General features: G+C 39.2%; 1 protein-coding gene across 1 annotated transcript; it reads left to right on the top strand.

Annotated features, from left to right (window-relative positions):
• The first annotated feature begins 464 nt into the window (after nucleotides 1–464).
• Nucleotides 465–12,364, top strand: MRPS33 (mitochondrial ribosomal protein S33). The gene is made up of 3 exons (XM_026695066.2): nucleotides 465–557; nucleotides 3,985–4,242; nucleotides 12,215–12,364. Exons 2-3 carry the CDS (start codon nucleotides 4,025–4,027, stop codon nucleotides 12,315–12,317), a joined length of 321 nt encoding a protein of 106 aa, XP_026550851.1. The 5' UTR covers nucleotides 465–557; nucleotides 3,985–4,024; the 3' UTR covers nucleotides 12,318–12,364.
• The last annotated feature ends 3,973 nt before the right edge of the window (nucleotides 12,365–16,337 follow it).

Below are 16,337 nucleotides of genomic sequence, written 5' to 3'. Positions count from 1 at the left end.
ATCAAATAAATAAATAAATAAATAAAGCTTCTTCAGCTCTGAAGCGTCGCCTTCTCCTATTTCCCACCCAAGAACAACCTTCTGAGATGTGCTGAGGTGGCCAGGGCGACCGGGACTGTTCACATGACATCAAGGGAGCTCCTTTGGATGGGTCTGAAAATATACCTAAGATAAATATAAGATATACATATATAATAAACATCCTAGACCGACCTCTCTAAATGCAATAAAAGATTAAATCTTTGCTGCCATAAAGCTAACGCCGAATTGGAGGATTACACTGCATTATTCCCATTTCAGCACCAGTTCCGCGAAGAGCACCTACTCCAAAGATAGTTTAGGGCTAAACTCGCCTCAAACTCCCGATTCCGTACAGTGACGTCACACCCAGCCTGTTCAAGATGGCGGCATCCGCCTAGAAAAAGAAATCCCGCATGCGCATTAAACGTACCTTCGCTCATATATTTCCCCCGCTTATCCGTCGGCCTACCCGGAGCGTTTAGAGGGTAGTGCACTTCCTCCGGGTAGAGAGGTGGGCGCGTTTGAAGTGCTGAAAGGTTAGTGGGAGAGGCGAATGGTTTTGTTTTTTTCCGAGTTTTTGTAATTTAAAAGCAACTTGTGCTTCTTCTGGGTTAGTTAAAAGAGAATCGTGTGTGTGTGTTTGTGAAGACGAACAGTTTTCTATTGTCTTTGTTAACAGCTGAGGCTTTCCCCGAATGTTATAATAGGATTTGTTAAGAGATGCTTATATGGGCGTTTATTTTCTCAGAACATGAAAAACTGCTTGAGAATCTAGTCATAGATTAATGTATTGGGATATGTTGGCAGAAGATGAACGAATACAATTTGCTTGTAGGGCTTTCATACATTTTGCTGCATGAGTTAATCTGAAGTGTGGACTTCCATTCCCAGAATTCCTCAGTCAACACACATTTTTAAACTTGCTGGGATTGAAAAATACTGCTTTAAAAGCACAGGGAATACGTGTCAGTTATTGTAGAACCAATGCTGTTGTTTTCAAATTTTACTGTCTGAGAAATGTTTAGGAAAAGCTACAGTTGATTGTTGTCATTCTTAGTTAGAAAAGGCTCCAATGTTGCCCAAAAGAGAAAAGGAATGGAGAAAAGGAGTTTGATCCCTTCCCCCACACCATGAGAACAATTTATTTAAGGGTAAAGAAACAATACCAATTTAAGGGTGTAGAAAAAATACCAGTTGGAGGACACACAGTCTCCTTTCTTCCATCCCATCTTTGCAAAAAGTCCTGTGCAGAAGCATCCATAGGATCTAACCTTTTTGTTAAAATGATGAAAGCAGCATCTCATCTTGATGTAAGCCATGTCCTTTTGTATGTGCATGTGAAGCCATAGCTCATATAGAAAAGGAGAAGATCTTATGGTATGTCACTGTTTTCATTATTTGATATGTGTAAACACATATACATATACACCTCTATACACATATACAGCTCTGTGCAGATACTTGGTTTTATCTGTTAGTTCTTTCTGACAACTTGCTCTCCACAATGTCCCTTTTAAATAAAAAATATTTGTGATTGAGGGCTTTTTCTCAATGCTGTGTTAACATGCTTTCCTCAGTACTGTGTTAATATTCTTCCAGTGTTTGAGTCCCCCCAAAAATATGGTAATATAAAATGCACTATCCCAGTGGCTGAACTTCAATCTGCCACAGAAATGTGACCAGGAAATAGTGATATACTTATAGGTTTGATGTGGGACAAGTTAAAAGAAGCAACTGCAAGACTCCCCAGCTTTTTTTCTCTTGTACTGACCATCACTGGCTAATGAGAAAAACAAGCACCAATCACTCTTTATATGTGCTGCAACAGGGTTTAGTTGGCTCCCTGTGGTGTAGGTTGGCCTCTTTTTAGGTGGCCCATGACAGGATGTCAATGAATTTAGATGATTGCAAAGCGTGGATTTACTATTCTTCAGAAAGAATACTATACTGTTCATTTAAACATGAAAGAATGTAAAGTCCATGTTTGACAGGTCATATGTATGGTGGAGGGTCAGGCACTGAAGTGGGAGAAAATTTGTCTGATAGGTGACATGTTCAGTGAGAAGAAGTTCTTTCAGTAATTGGGAGAGCTACTTCCTGATTCAGCTCATGTCCTTCCACGTTTGTTTGACCTTACATGTCACGTAACATGCCCAGGATAGGGAAAGTAAATGAACAGGGAGAGAAGGACCAATAAGAGCCACAAGGGAATGGCAGCACTGGAAGGCTGGTTGGCAGTACTCAGAATTAGCCCATAGAGTACTTAAATGAGCTGTGATGGCACAGTGGTTAGAATGCAGTATTTCAGTCAAATTCTCCCTACTGCCAGGAGTTCGATCTTGATGGGTTTAAAGTTGACTTAGCCTTCCATCGTTCCAAGGTCGGTAAAATTTCGAGAAGCCAGATTGTTGGGGACAATATGCTGCCATTTGTAAACTGCTCAGAGAGTGCTATAAAGCAGGGGTCTCCAACCTTGGCCACTTTAAGACTTGTGGACTTCAACTCCCAGAATTCCTCATCCAGCTTTACACTGTTTTGCTGGCTGAGGAATTCTGGGAGTTGAAGTCCACAAGTCTTAAAGTGGCCAAGGTTGGAGACCCCTGTATAAAGCACTGTTGAGTGACATATAAATCTTAAGTGCTATTGCTATAAAGTACAAAATAGTATCGAAATAGCAAATAATAGCACAAATAATAATAAAAAGAGAAAATATATATCTGTAAATGTACTTAATTGTTCAGCCAGCGGGTAGTAGGGTGGACCTTTCTCCTTTGCTGATTACTTCCAGCATTGTTGATTTTTTTTTTTTTTTGAAACAAATTTTATTAATTTTAAAGACAAACAAAACATCATTAAACATTGCAAACATAAACCTCTTTCCATTGTAAATATTTACACGGCAGATAAAAGATTATTTTATACAGCATAATTCTAATTTATCCCATTTCCTTGTAGACACATAAATATCTTTTAGCAAATTTCTCATTATTTCTCTTTACTTTTATTCAATTACATTTCTTTTCTATATTTATCTATTTTATAGCCATCATATTTATATTTTCATCTGACTTGTTTACAAATATTCTCGTCTGACATTCCTCCAAGGTTTTATTAATTCTTAATCAAACATAAACACACCAAACACAAAAACATAAAACTTCTTTTTAGAAAGTGGCTTGGCCCCAGATTACCTCTCTTTGTACGGACTTCAATTAAATTCATGCTCATCTTATATACCATTACTTATCTTATTTACCATTCTATATCTTCTATATAACTTCTCCCCGCTTTTCACTCTTCTTAATTCTATTTTATTAATTTCATCTTACTTTAAATCATTATACTTGTATCTTTTGTCCATTCTTTTCCAATTATCCATTTATCTCATTCTCTTTAATATATATAAAAAAAAAGATTTCTCCTGGAATCACTAATCGAAGTATGATGCCTTTCTATCCCCTAAGTTGACATTTAGAATAATACCTAGTTCCCAATCTGATTCTGCTTAGTACATTCTACTATTAAATTTTAAGAAGAAAAAAAGAGAATAATAAATCTATAAAATAATTAAGTACATAATTACCATTCTAATTTTTTAATACATTTTAAATAATACATTTTAAACTAAAAAAGAAAAGAAAAAAGAGAAAGAAAAAAAAGTTATGATAACATTAAGCATTGTTGATTTTTTGAGTGAGCCATGTCTCATGACATGATACCTGCTTATGTGAAATGCACCTAGGGTTATTATCTCACACTAAGTCATAGTTCACTCCATTGTATTTTGTTGAACACAAATATGCAAACCTAAAACCTAGCAAGCTGTATTATGTAATTAACATGATGTATGATCCTAGCTTTTACATTTTTTAAAAAAAGAGGAAGCAGATGGTGGACTGTATCACTGTCATTAGATCCATGGTATGTCTTAATGCTGCCTTCTTCTCTCACTTTTGGTCAAAGGTGGAGTGCATACATCCACTTGCCCAGTTTGTACTCGAAGATGTCAGGCCCTCTTTCCAACTATGCCTTACGGATGGCCCGCCTGAGTAAGCATATATTTGGAGAAGTTGTTCGGCCAACTGATTCTTCATCCATGAAAGTCGTCAAGCTGTTAAGTGAGCAGCCCTTGGCAAAGCGCAAAGGAGTCTATGACTGGTATCCTCCTCACAATATCTACAGTGGCCTCATGTGGAGGCTTCGTTCCTATGGCCTCTACAGGTAATTCAGAAATATGGGGATGTGGGGAAGGATGGAGGCAAACTGGTGCAGCAACAGTAAATGATGAATCCTCAAGTGTGACTTCTTCCTTTACTTCATGGAAGTTCCATCATGGTGCTACATGGCACCAAGACATCTGCCACACACCTAATTAATTTAATTTTAAAACAGTATCAGGGATGAAATCTCATGAATTCTCCATAACTAGCAACTTTTGATATTGTCACCTGAAATGCTGTGAAGTTGCATGAAAAAAAAGTAAAATGTGTGATATTTCAAAACATTTTAGTGGGTAGAATTGAAAAGCAGTTTTAACTCTGCATATACCCACATATGTAAACCACCATCAGACAGTTTGGTTGAGATTCTTTACCAAGTCTGGGTTTGCAATAGATAGATGGACATTGATTTTCTAAATGCTGTCCAAGAATTTTTGGGTATGGCACCCTGTTATGTTGTTAAATACCAAGTTGAATGGAGAAATCTGAAGTATTGGAAATCTGAATATCTGAAATGCTGGAAATATATATGATTATGAATATAATTGTTAATGATCTTATTCTCTATTTATTTGCTAGTAGCACTGTTAAATCAGTGCTTACTGCAAAGTCCCTAGGTTAAATATGTGCTAAATGGTATAAAAGAGCCAGTTTGGTGTAGAGTTAACGCACCAGGCTAGAAATTAGGAGACCATGAGTTCTGGTCCCATCTTCGGCACAAAGCCCGCTGGATGACACTCACTCTCTCTCACCCCTAGGAAGGAGGCAAGGGCAAGCCACTTCTGAAAGAAAACCCACCAAGAAAACTTCAAAGAGTAGGCCAGGGAATAGGATAGGACAGGACAGGACAGGACAGGACAGGACAGAACAGAACAGAACAGAACAGAACAGAACAGAATAGAATAGAATAGAATAGAATAGAATTCTTTATTGGCCAAGTGTGGTTGGACACACAAGGAATTTGTCTTGGTGCAAATGCTCTCAGTACACATAAAAGAAAAGATACATTCGTCAAGAATCAAGAATTATAAGGAACAACACTTAATGATAGTCATAGGGTACAATAAGCAATCATATCATACTAGGAAACAGTCAATATTAATCGTAAGGAGTGACAAAGTTACAGTCATACAGTCACAAGTGGGAGGGGATGGGTGATAAGGAGTGATGAGAAGATTAATAGTAACCGTAATGCAGACTTTGTAAATAGTTGGGTAGTACTGAGGGAATTGCCAGGAGTCAACACTGGACTCTTTTCAGTCGGGTTTCAGGCTGGGTTATGGGATGGAAACGGCATCGGTTGCACTTGTGGATGATATCTGGGGAGAGCAGGATGGAGTTATGCACCCATCCTGGCTCTCCTTGATCTTGCAGCGTCTTTTGATACCATCAGTCATGGCATTCTTTGGGGATGGGTAAGGGGGATGGGGACGGAGGGCAGAATGTTGCACTGCTTCAGCTCCTTTCTCCAATGCCGGTCCCTATCTATGTTAATAAGAAGCTGGAGGCCCTGCCCTTGGCCACTCCTTTGTGTGGCACCACAGGACCCGGTACTTTCTCCACTTTCTGTTTTTAACATCTACATAAAACTGCTGGGTGAGATCATATGGGAAGAGTCATCCTTAATATACTGATGAAGTATAGCTGTACACCCCCATCCTGGGTGGTCTGAGCGATGCTGTGACTGCCCTTTCTCAGCTGAACCCAAGCAAGACAGAGTGGCTGTGGGTGTAAGGGACCCCTGGTGGTTTATCATCATTAACTGGATGGAGTTGCATTGTGCAAGTTGGCCGGGGTGGTGGTGGTGGTGTTCCCTCCTGGACTTATGACTCCTACTCAAAGGGCAGGTGATACTCGTGGCTAGGAGAGCCTTTGCATAACTGCATGTTGTGCACCAGTTGCGCCCTTAGCTGGATCTCAAGTCCCTGCGCAGGGCCACTCGTACCCTAGTCATCTCATGTCTGGATGACTGCAATGTACTCTACACGGGGTTACCCTTGAAGAGTATTTGGTAGCTTCAGCTGGTGTAGAATGCAGCAGTGCACACAGCCCTGGGAGCTCCTAGAGCAACACATGTAACACCATTACTGTGGTAAGTTGCATTGGTTGCCAGTTCACTTCCAGATCCAGTTTGAAGTGTTGATCATTACTTTTAAAGCACTACATGGCACGGGTCCAGGGTACCCTCTCTCCCTGATGGGACCAGCCCAACCCACTTATGCCAGCAGAAGAGGCTTGCTACCAATCCTGTCTGCTATGGTATTGAAGCAGGCAGGATCAAGGAGAACCTTTTCTGCTGTGGCCCCATCCCGGTGGAACATTCTTCCACCAGAGATGAGAGCTGCCCCCTCCTTTTGTCCTTCTGGAAGAAGATCAAAATCTGATTTTTCCACTTGACCTGGGCCCCCGAAGAGGCTGCTCACCTCAGGAGGTGACTGTCAGGGTAAGAACAACTCATCCCCATCCTGTCTGGCTCTTAGTTCTCTTAGCTTGGTTTTAGTTAGTGCTTAATAATGTTTTAACTTTGCCTCAGAGGTGCTTTTTCAAAAGCCAATTGAAGGTGGTTTTTTGAGTTTTTTTCCTCTTTCATGCCCTCCTGAAAGTCCAGGAATTTTCACAATAAAGTCCAGTTGCCTTTTGAAAAAGCAGCTTTGGGACAACCATGATCTGAATGTTTGAGACTCTCCAAAGAAATTTTAACTTTATGTTGTTTTAATCTTTTATTTTTTTTCATCCTGTTTCAATGATTTGTAAGCCATCCAGAGTCACCCTGTAAGGAATATGGGCTTCATAAAAATCTAATAAATAAATAATAGAAACACTGACTGAAAGGGGATGATTTTCTCTGTCCTAAGTCTCTATTTGTTTAACTTCATAATATTCTAGCAGTATCCATATCATGCCAAATTTTATATACATACCTCTGCCATGTCTTCTTTGATTTTCTTCAGCTTTGCTATTGTGACTGTTCTTCATTTCAAGAATTATTTTACCTTTCCAACTGCAACTTTTGTAATAGTGGTGTAGTTTGTTTGGCTTTGGTTTAATGTGTTGTGTGAACTGAAGCACTGTGGATTCTAAGCTGTGGATTTGCATGTGTGCTTATTCAGCTGTTCTAAATCTTAGATCCTACCCTTTTGTACATGGGTTGATGTTACCCATATGTACAAATGTGGATGACACATTGATAACATTATACCTGCGATCTTGTTGGTTTTGATAAACATGTAAATGCTCATGCTCACACCCTACAAAATAAATGTAAGACATAAAGCACTTTATTTATTTATGCACTCTTGCCAGCCAAAATCTTATAAAACTGTGGATCTCATGATATCTTGCAAGCTTTTGAGATCCTTGCCTTAGAATGATAAATAAACCGAGCAATTTATTTAACTAAAGTTAAGTAAACCATGGCTTATGCATGAGAAAAGAAACAAAGTCTTTTTTGTATTTATAAAAAATGGTTTATTCAGGCTTGCATGCTCATTCCACTCTAGGATTTAAGATCCTAGTTTGTTTCCTAACTAAAGTTTAAAAAGTCAATCTCCAAGTTATTTTATAATTTGTTAAAAACCAGAAGATGCTTCTAATTTCCTTCTTCTGGCATGCACAAAAGTAGGAAGTGCATGGATCCGAAGCTTGCTATGTTTTATTCATATGGCAAGAAATTGGGTTCATGTTAAGCTAAAAACGTACATTGAAGGGTTTTTTTTTTTTACATTTAAAACATCCTGAATACTGCTATTTTTAAAACCTGTACAATGGTAATCTAGATGTGCTCTTCACGGTTGGGGAGATAATGGCAAAGCAAAGGGGCTTCCCTTTGGCACAGGAAAATATAAATTATATGCTTTAGTTTTGCAAGCTTCTTTATTAACTGATCTCTTGTTCAGAAAAGCCTGCAAGAGCTCTCACTCAGAAATGTGTTCAGCTGCAGGCAGTAAGCATTTTATGGAGGTGGAACAGAATCAAGGTCTGTGTGGTACTTTGTGAACAGTTAACAATATTAACAGCTCTACGGCCTTGAGGAAATGATATTATCTTGCTAATGGACGAATAATGCAACTGGGAAATATGAATCAGAATTATATCCTAATTCAGTGTATGGCTGTTTAATCATACTTGGCTTTATTAAAAGGTTTTGTTCATTTTGTTAGTTTAAGCAGAATGCTCCCTGTAGTTAAACAAAACATGTGAAAGGACTTCTTGCTGGTCTTATTTTAAGTCCCCTAGAATTATATATATGGTCTCTAACAGATCTAATTGTACCATAAGCATTTAAAAAACATGCGGAAAACCTCTCTCCATGGGACTGGTAAATGGTGTCCAAAAAGTTGGGGGCTGCTGATATAGACCATGGATCGAGTTGAGCACAACTAAAAAGATGGCTTCCATCCTTCTGAGGGCAGTAAAATGAGAACCTAAATTGTTGGGGGCAATATTCTGCCTTTGTAAACTACTTAGAGAGGGTTGTAAAGCACTATTAAGCAGTATATAAGTCTAAATGCTATTACCAGTACTATTTGCTCATGACCCCCTCCCCCTCCCCATTTTGAGGGATCCTACCATCGCTCACCAATTTCTAATGTTGACATGCAGTAATAAAGAAAAACATTACCCAGCCCCAAATCAACTAGTATAGATAACAGTGTTAATTGCAGCAGATGGTTCCTATACTACCATGTTTTCCTGAAAATAAGACCTGTCCCAAAAATAAGACCTATCATGTTTTCTGCACGTGTACCCAGTATAAGCCCTCCCCCCCAAAAAAAAAAAATAAGACTTACTTAAGGGCCTGCAGAGCCGCCCGGCTGCCCATTCCAACTGGTTGCTCGTGGTGCTGCTGAGACCAGGTGAGGTGGGGTGGAGCTGCCCCATCTGCACACCAGCTTACTTCAGGGCTGCTGCAACCAGGCCATCCATGTGGTGGCTCCAACAGCCCCATCCAGCAAGATCCTGTGTGGCCGCTGACCCAGTTCTTATGCTTGCTCGTGGCAGCAATGGAGTAGGAGGTTGAGCAATGCACCAGTGTTGCAGCCATGAGGCGAAGCAGGTTTCAGGGCAGGGATGGCCTGGCTGCGGGGGCCCTGAGGTAAGCCAGTGCATAGGGCAGCTCCACTACTATCCCGCCTCGTGGCAGCAGCACTCAAAACAAATAAGACTTTGCCCAAAAATAAGCCCTAGTGCTTATTTTGGAGCCAAAAGAACCGGGTCTTATTTTCAGGGAAACATGGATATTAGAAGAGTGATTGACCAAAATTATTACCTCACATAGCATGTATTTTATATACCCCCTCCCTCAGCTTTTTGTAACCTGGGCTTTAACATTAAGCAAGTTGATGCCAAATAAATTTTTTGTTTGTGATTCTTTTGATTCATTGTTTCCAAATTCAATTTACTTTTCTCGTGCTTAATTTGGGCCCTGTATCTATGTAGGCCAGGGGTTCCCAACCCCTGGTCCTTGGATCAGCACTGGTCTGTGGCATTCCAGAAACTGGGCCACGCGAACAAGTGAATCCCCACCCACCAGATTTAGACAGCACACAAAACCACGTCCCCTACAGTCTGCGGAAAAACCTCTTTCCATGGAACCGGTCCATAATGCCCAAAATGTTGGGGGCTGCTGATATAGACCATGGATCCATGTTGTCAATTTTGTGTGTATTCTGTTGGCATGGTTATGCACACCTTAAAATTCATTTGCTCCTTCTATTCCCAAGTTAAAGTCAAATAAATGTGATATGCTAAAAGTCCTGCAGAGAAATATATGTGCATGTACAGAATAGTGCAAAAAGTGTGTGTATGTGTATGCACGTGTTATAATCTGACACATCTGTAGCTAAAGGACTGTGGTAGAAAAGGGTGGTAGAAAGTCAACATTTGATTTAAAATTATGGCACAGAAATTCAGCAATTAATGTTGAAGGGAACACATGCCATAGAGTCATATAAATCTTTTTCAAGAAGAAAAGGAAGCTTTTCAGAATCTTGTGACTGAAAATTATAGGGTACAATCAGTACTTTTCTGCTGGTAAGAATAATTATGCTTTAATGAAAAGATTTGTACTCTAAGATATTTTTTTCATTACATCTGCCCACTTAAGTCAACTCTTGGCATACACTTCCTAAATGAGGGATGAATAATTTAGGAAATAGTCACTAAAAGTGAAAGTGGTCTTCTGTTTCATGTTCATATCATTTTCCTGGGCTTTAAATCCCTTACTAGTTACTAATTGATGTTCCATTTAAAAAAGGAAATATTGTTAATTATGTCTGACTCCTAATAGTTCAAGGATGGTTTTCCTTTTCAAAAGCTTCTCTGTAGATACACAAAGGAGGCCATGAAGTATTATAGTTTCCTGTGTCATAGATAAGGACATTTTTTTTCAGTGCCATTGTAACCACGAATGGTCACTAACTGAACTGTTGTAAGTTGAGGACTACCTGTAGAGGAAATCTTATCTATGGGCTAGGTTTACGTATCATGTTCAGCCAAGATGTCTTACAAATTACAATGATTCAAAGAACGTTAAATCTCAAAATCACCATGTGCCCTATAGGGCTTATTATGACAAGGCTCACAATACATGAGACCTGTCATTTGTGAATATCACAGACAGACACAGCGAGAGAAACACATGTAAATTAGCATAGATATCCCACAGAAGAATTCTCAAATTCAGAATAGAGCTGGTAGGGACTTTGGTGGTCTTCTAGTCCAACCCCCTACTCAAGCAGGAGACCCTATACCATTTCAGACAAGCGGCTGTCCCGTCTCTTCTTAAAAACCCTCCAGTGATCAAACACCCACAACTTCTGAAGGCAGGAAGTTCTGCAGGTTAATTGTTTCCACTGCTAGAAAGTTTCTCCTTAATTCCAGGTTGCATCTCTCCTTGATTAGTTTCCATCCATTGTTTCTTGTCCTGCTCTCTGCTGTTTTGGAAAGTAAGTTGACCCACCTCTTCTTTGGTGGCAGTCTCTCAAATACTGGAATACAGCTATCATATCATCCTAGTCCTTCTTTTTTCTCTAGGCCTTTAATCATTTAGTTGCACTTTTTCCAAAGTCTCGACATCTTTTTTGTAAAGTAGTGACCAAAACTGGATGCAATGTTCCAGGTATGGTCTTACTAAGGTTTTATAAAGCAGTACTAATACTTAATATGATTTTTATTCTATGCCTCTGTTTATACAACCAAGGATAGTATTAGCTTTTTTGGTATGTAACTGTTGTGGTTTGCTGGCAGCCTGTGAAGACGGCAGTGGAATCAGATAGTGGGGAAGAACGGGGACCAGCCTGGGAGTCTGGGGAGGACTCGGACAAGGGTGCTCCGTCCGATGCAGAGATGGGGCCATGACCATCTGGGAGTTGTGTACTGACTCCAGAGCCTCCAGTCTGGCAGCACCAAGGCAGAGGACCAGGGAAGCCTGTTCCCAGTGCGCATATACGCAGAGCTGCTAGAAGGCAAGAGAGGCTGAGCAAAAGGGGCGACTCGGGAGTAAGGCTGGGAGGTGATTGCTCTTCCCATAAGGTATAAAGAAGGTGCAAAGGTAGAGAAACCTTTGCAGGAAGCAAAGTTGTTTGCTCTTTTGAATTAAACCTTGAAGCTCTCTGTGGACTTTGTACTTTGGTTGGTTTTTTACAGTTAATTTGGCACTTTAGTTGTTGGCAGCAATTCAAAGGAGATAAAGGTGGGTGCTTATCTCAAGGGACTGTTCGGGACTCATTATTTTTGGGAATGAGCATAATTCCCAGCATTGAAATAAAACAAGAGTTGTTTGGACTAAGCATGTGCTTAATTACGGTCTCAGGAAGCCTTGGTCAGAACATAAACATTTAAGAATGTTAAATAGTGTATGTTGCTTTATCTCAGCCTTCCTGTTGGTTAAAACTGGACATCATTCTAATTTGAGATTAAATAAAGCAAACATGAATTTTGACTCATTCCTTGCATTTGCCCTTTTGATTTAGGGATGAACATGAAGATTTTAAAGATGAGATGAAACGGTTGAGGAGGCTACGTGGAAAAGGAGCCCCCAAAAAAGGAGAAGGAAAGAGAGCTCTGAAGAAGTAAAAGCACTATTAAGCCACAAATTTATTTAATAAAACATATTGGAACAGGTGGTGACTTTATTTAGTACTTTAGTTTGAAGGGGATTTTTTCCATCCAATAGAGGGCTCTTCCCATTTCAGGACTGTAATCTTTAGTTTGAAGGGGATTTTTTCCATCCAATAGAGGGCTCTTCCCATTTCAGGACTGTAAGCCCTATGATGTCACTGTAATTTGTCTTATCAACATAAATACCAAAATTACAGAGGTAAGTCCAATCATTTCAGTGTTTCCAACATATTTTTTTTCCTCTGGTCACTAGGGAGGATAAGTTGTCGATGGGAGCATTCCATACAGTTGGTTTTACCCATATAAGGCTAGTATTTGCATCATGGGTAGATGTTGTAAAAAAAACATTTGTTAGTCAAATGCAATAAAGTTTAAAAAAATAGTGCAACAGTTGTGATACAGTTAGAAAAAGTGATACATTGTTTATGATTAAAATAAACTAAAACTTCAAAACAAGATCCATGTAATTTTAAACTAGTTCAGCTCTTTAATAGTAATAATCTAGACCACATTAAGCATATTACTTCATTTTCTAAAGACATTATCTAAAGACAAACTTGATGTGGATTTCTTGAGCTCTTTGTTTAACATCTGGAGTGCAGATTTCATTCTACCAATGCAGGGTAGTTTTGTTTTCCTAACCCCAGGGTTGATAAAGCCACAGTTCATCATTAAATATTAACTTCCATATTGTTGGAATATAATTTGACATCACATATACATCTTTTATTGCTATGTTTTTCCTGAGAGTTGTATTAACATACATAATAACCAAGAAAGAGTCATAAAAGAATATGCCAACTCTTATGAGCCAGAGAACTCCCAAATTTCTTACAATGCTAAAAGAAGACAAATCTGATATTCAGCATTTTTCAAACATTCTTTCCAACCCACTTTTTCTCTGGTCAGGAGGGAAGGTAAGTGTTGACTAGGAAAAAAACCATGCAGGGTTTTTTTTAATCATGGAATTCTGGAATATACATTGGGGAATAGAAGCTCTGCTAAATTCTTTCTCATCGTGTTCAAAAATAAATGATTATGGGAGTTGCAGTCTGCTATTTTCTGGAAAGTCATAAATTTCCCCTTTCGGATTTATATTCATGCAAAACACTATGCAGTGTGTTTACCCAGCCTTTGACATGGTCTGTCTAAGCTACAATTGGTTTCATTCATTCACAACCAAACCAACCACAATATGCTACAAAAGTGCATAAACTAAGCCAGGGGTGTCAAACTCGATTTCATTGTGGAGCACATTAGGTTTGTATTTGACCTTGGCGGGGGGAGGCATGGCCAGCTTGACATCACTCATGCCAGGAGCGCCTGTGGTGGCGCAAGTCCTCTGCCAGCGAAAACGGGCTTCCGAGCTCTGTTTTTAGCTGTGACTGCCTCTTGCCCATAGCCCTCTCAAGCTCTGTTTTTGCTGACAGGCCCTGTGGCTGGTCCTTCACTGTTTCCAGGGTGGTCCCGCAGGCCAGGTCTAAGTATCCTGTGGGCTGGATCTGGCCCCTGGGCCTTGAGTTTGACACCCCTGAACTAAACCATAGAGTTCTTTCTAAAAGATTCCTAAATATTCCTTTAAATAGTAAAAAGAGTACAATTCTAAAAGAGTACATTAATGAGATATACCAATGCAAAAAAATAATTCTGCTACAGAAAATCCATATATACAAGGATATTTCTATAAAGGTGTATCTTTCAGGCTATCCTTATAGTGCTGGTTGATTAGCCTACTTTTTGATAGGAATATGTATCTGAATAGAGCCAAAAGTTACTTGTTTATTTATCTTGCAGGATGCTTATTTCAACCAACATATTGCAGGTTTACTCAAAATCAACACAATGAAACATAATAAAATATAACACAATATAATAGAAAAGCAACTATGATAATGTACAACCATATAAGTTATTAGATTCCAAATGCCTATGAAAGAGCTTGGGGAGATTCCGGATCCTCCCTGCATCTCACTTGACCAAATAAAGTATCCTAAGCTTTGCTACCTGGATTAAGGATGGTAGGTTCTCACTGGAAAAAACAGCCCTTAAATATCTTAAGGCATATAGGGCATTAAGACGAACTCTTACATTTGTAGCACAAGTGTTATGAAGCATATAGGCTTTCACCTGTCAATATTCATGTTATTATATTTTGTACAAATTGCAGCTTTAAGTTTTCAAAAGCAACCTTATATTTAGCACACTGAAATGGTTCGTATGAGTACAAGAGGAATAATGTGTGAATTACTGCCCCAGAGTCTCATGCTATAGGTAGGGGCTACAACTGGTACACCACCTAAAGATTGGTAACAGTTCCCCAGCCACAACATCTACCTTTGCACACATTTATAATTCCATCTACATCCTTACTTGCCTACAAGTTTCCATCCATTTCTATGCATAGGCAAGAGAGGGAAAGTAACAAAATGTATGTCATATCATCACAATGCAAAGCTGTGATTGGGATGGTTTTGTCCAGTGTTGAGATTACAAGTACAAAAGACTCAAGTTTGCATCATTAGGTTGCAATGTATGTTTTATCATTTTGTTTTGTTTATTAAAACATTTAAAGGTACAGAATAAAGAGTGGTGTCTTCCAGAGTAATTTAAATTAAGTAAATTAAGTAAAACAATACAATAAAACCATGCATAAAAATAATATCCAAATATTATTTGGAGGTTATACAGAACCTGGATAATCAAATCAATGAATTCTATTAAGTAAAAACAACTACAACAACTGCTTCCTCAGAAACGAACTCTTAGTATTTCCCAAAGACCTGGTGGAATAACCACTGAGAACAATATGGCCCAACATTTGGTTCAATCTCTTCATCATCACAACCACTACCTTGATCAGCAACCTCCCCCCATCCCCCTTTCTCTTCTCCCTTGCTCTGGCATTTCCTTTCTTCTGTTCTTGCTTAGCAAAGATATCTTGATCTCTTGCTACTTTTCCATTCCTTGCCAGGCAGATAGGAGAGTGGAGTATGCAGAAATATATGGAGGCCTAAAGATGATATTACTCTGTATTGTTTTACTTAATATATGGAATGCCATTCAGGGACATTTGCATCTTGAGTAGCCTGTAAGATCTGCTAAATGCTAATACATACAGTACATGCATGCATGCATACTTTCTTAGCAATGTATTTAAAGTATCACCTCAAACACAGTATTTTTTCAAATAAGCAATTCATCTCGAAATAGTTTATAGTCATCTAGGATAATCAAGTACAGAAATGAGAAATAATTATGAACTAGGTGACTAAATTATTTTCTCACACTTTCATGTTTTTAAACATAATATATTACTATAATATTCATAAGAATAGGACACAAATGTCAGAAATCTATCTAAAATGTTTTATTTCCACATAGCTGAAAATCAGTTCTTTAAATTACGGAGACTAGGCTAGGAGGCTGTTGAGGCAATATATAAGAAAACTCAGATTGCTCACTAATATTATTCTCATTTCAGAGCGTGGGAGATTTGATTGCCATGTTTCAGAACAATGCTTATTTCGATTCTACGTTTTGGGAGAATGCTCATTTCTTAGCTTTAACTTGTTAAACGTTAGCTAAAGTAGCACTTCCAGAATTCCTCACTTCCAGCAGCATCTGGGGTGACTAGATGCGGGCTGCGAAGATTCGGACGATCGCTAGATGGCAGCAAAGAGATACGATACGAACACCTCACAAAAACTCTTGCTGCCATCCGGGGGTCGCCCAGATTTCCGCAGTCCAGATCTGGTAGTTCTACCACAGTTCGCTTTTAAACGGTGTAATTCAGCCGATGGGAGAAACAAAAAAGCCACCTATCTCCTAACAAACGTGCCCCGATGGAGGGGGGCGTGGCGGAGCCGTTCCTCGCATCTAAAGGTTTCCCTTGATGACGTAAGAAGAGGGGGCGCGTCGTGATGTCAGGGTGTTTCCTGGTGACGTTCCGCTGGGCATGCGCACCCGCGCCGCGGC

The sequence above is a fragment of the Notechis scutatus genome, chromosome 6 (genome assembly GCF_049901735.1).
Source record: "Notechis scutatus isolate UNSWTSFEM ecotype Mainland chromosome 6, rNotScu1.2, whole genome shotgun sequence".
In the NCBI taxonomy this organism is placed as follows: domain Eukaryota; kingdom Metazoa; phylum Chordata; class Lepidosauria; order Squamata; family Elapidae; genus Notechis; species Notechis scutatus.
The sequence above is the reverse complement of the archived record's forward strand: the minus strand, read 5'-3'. Positions and strand labels throughout refer to the sequence as shown.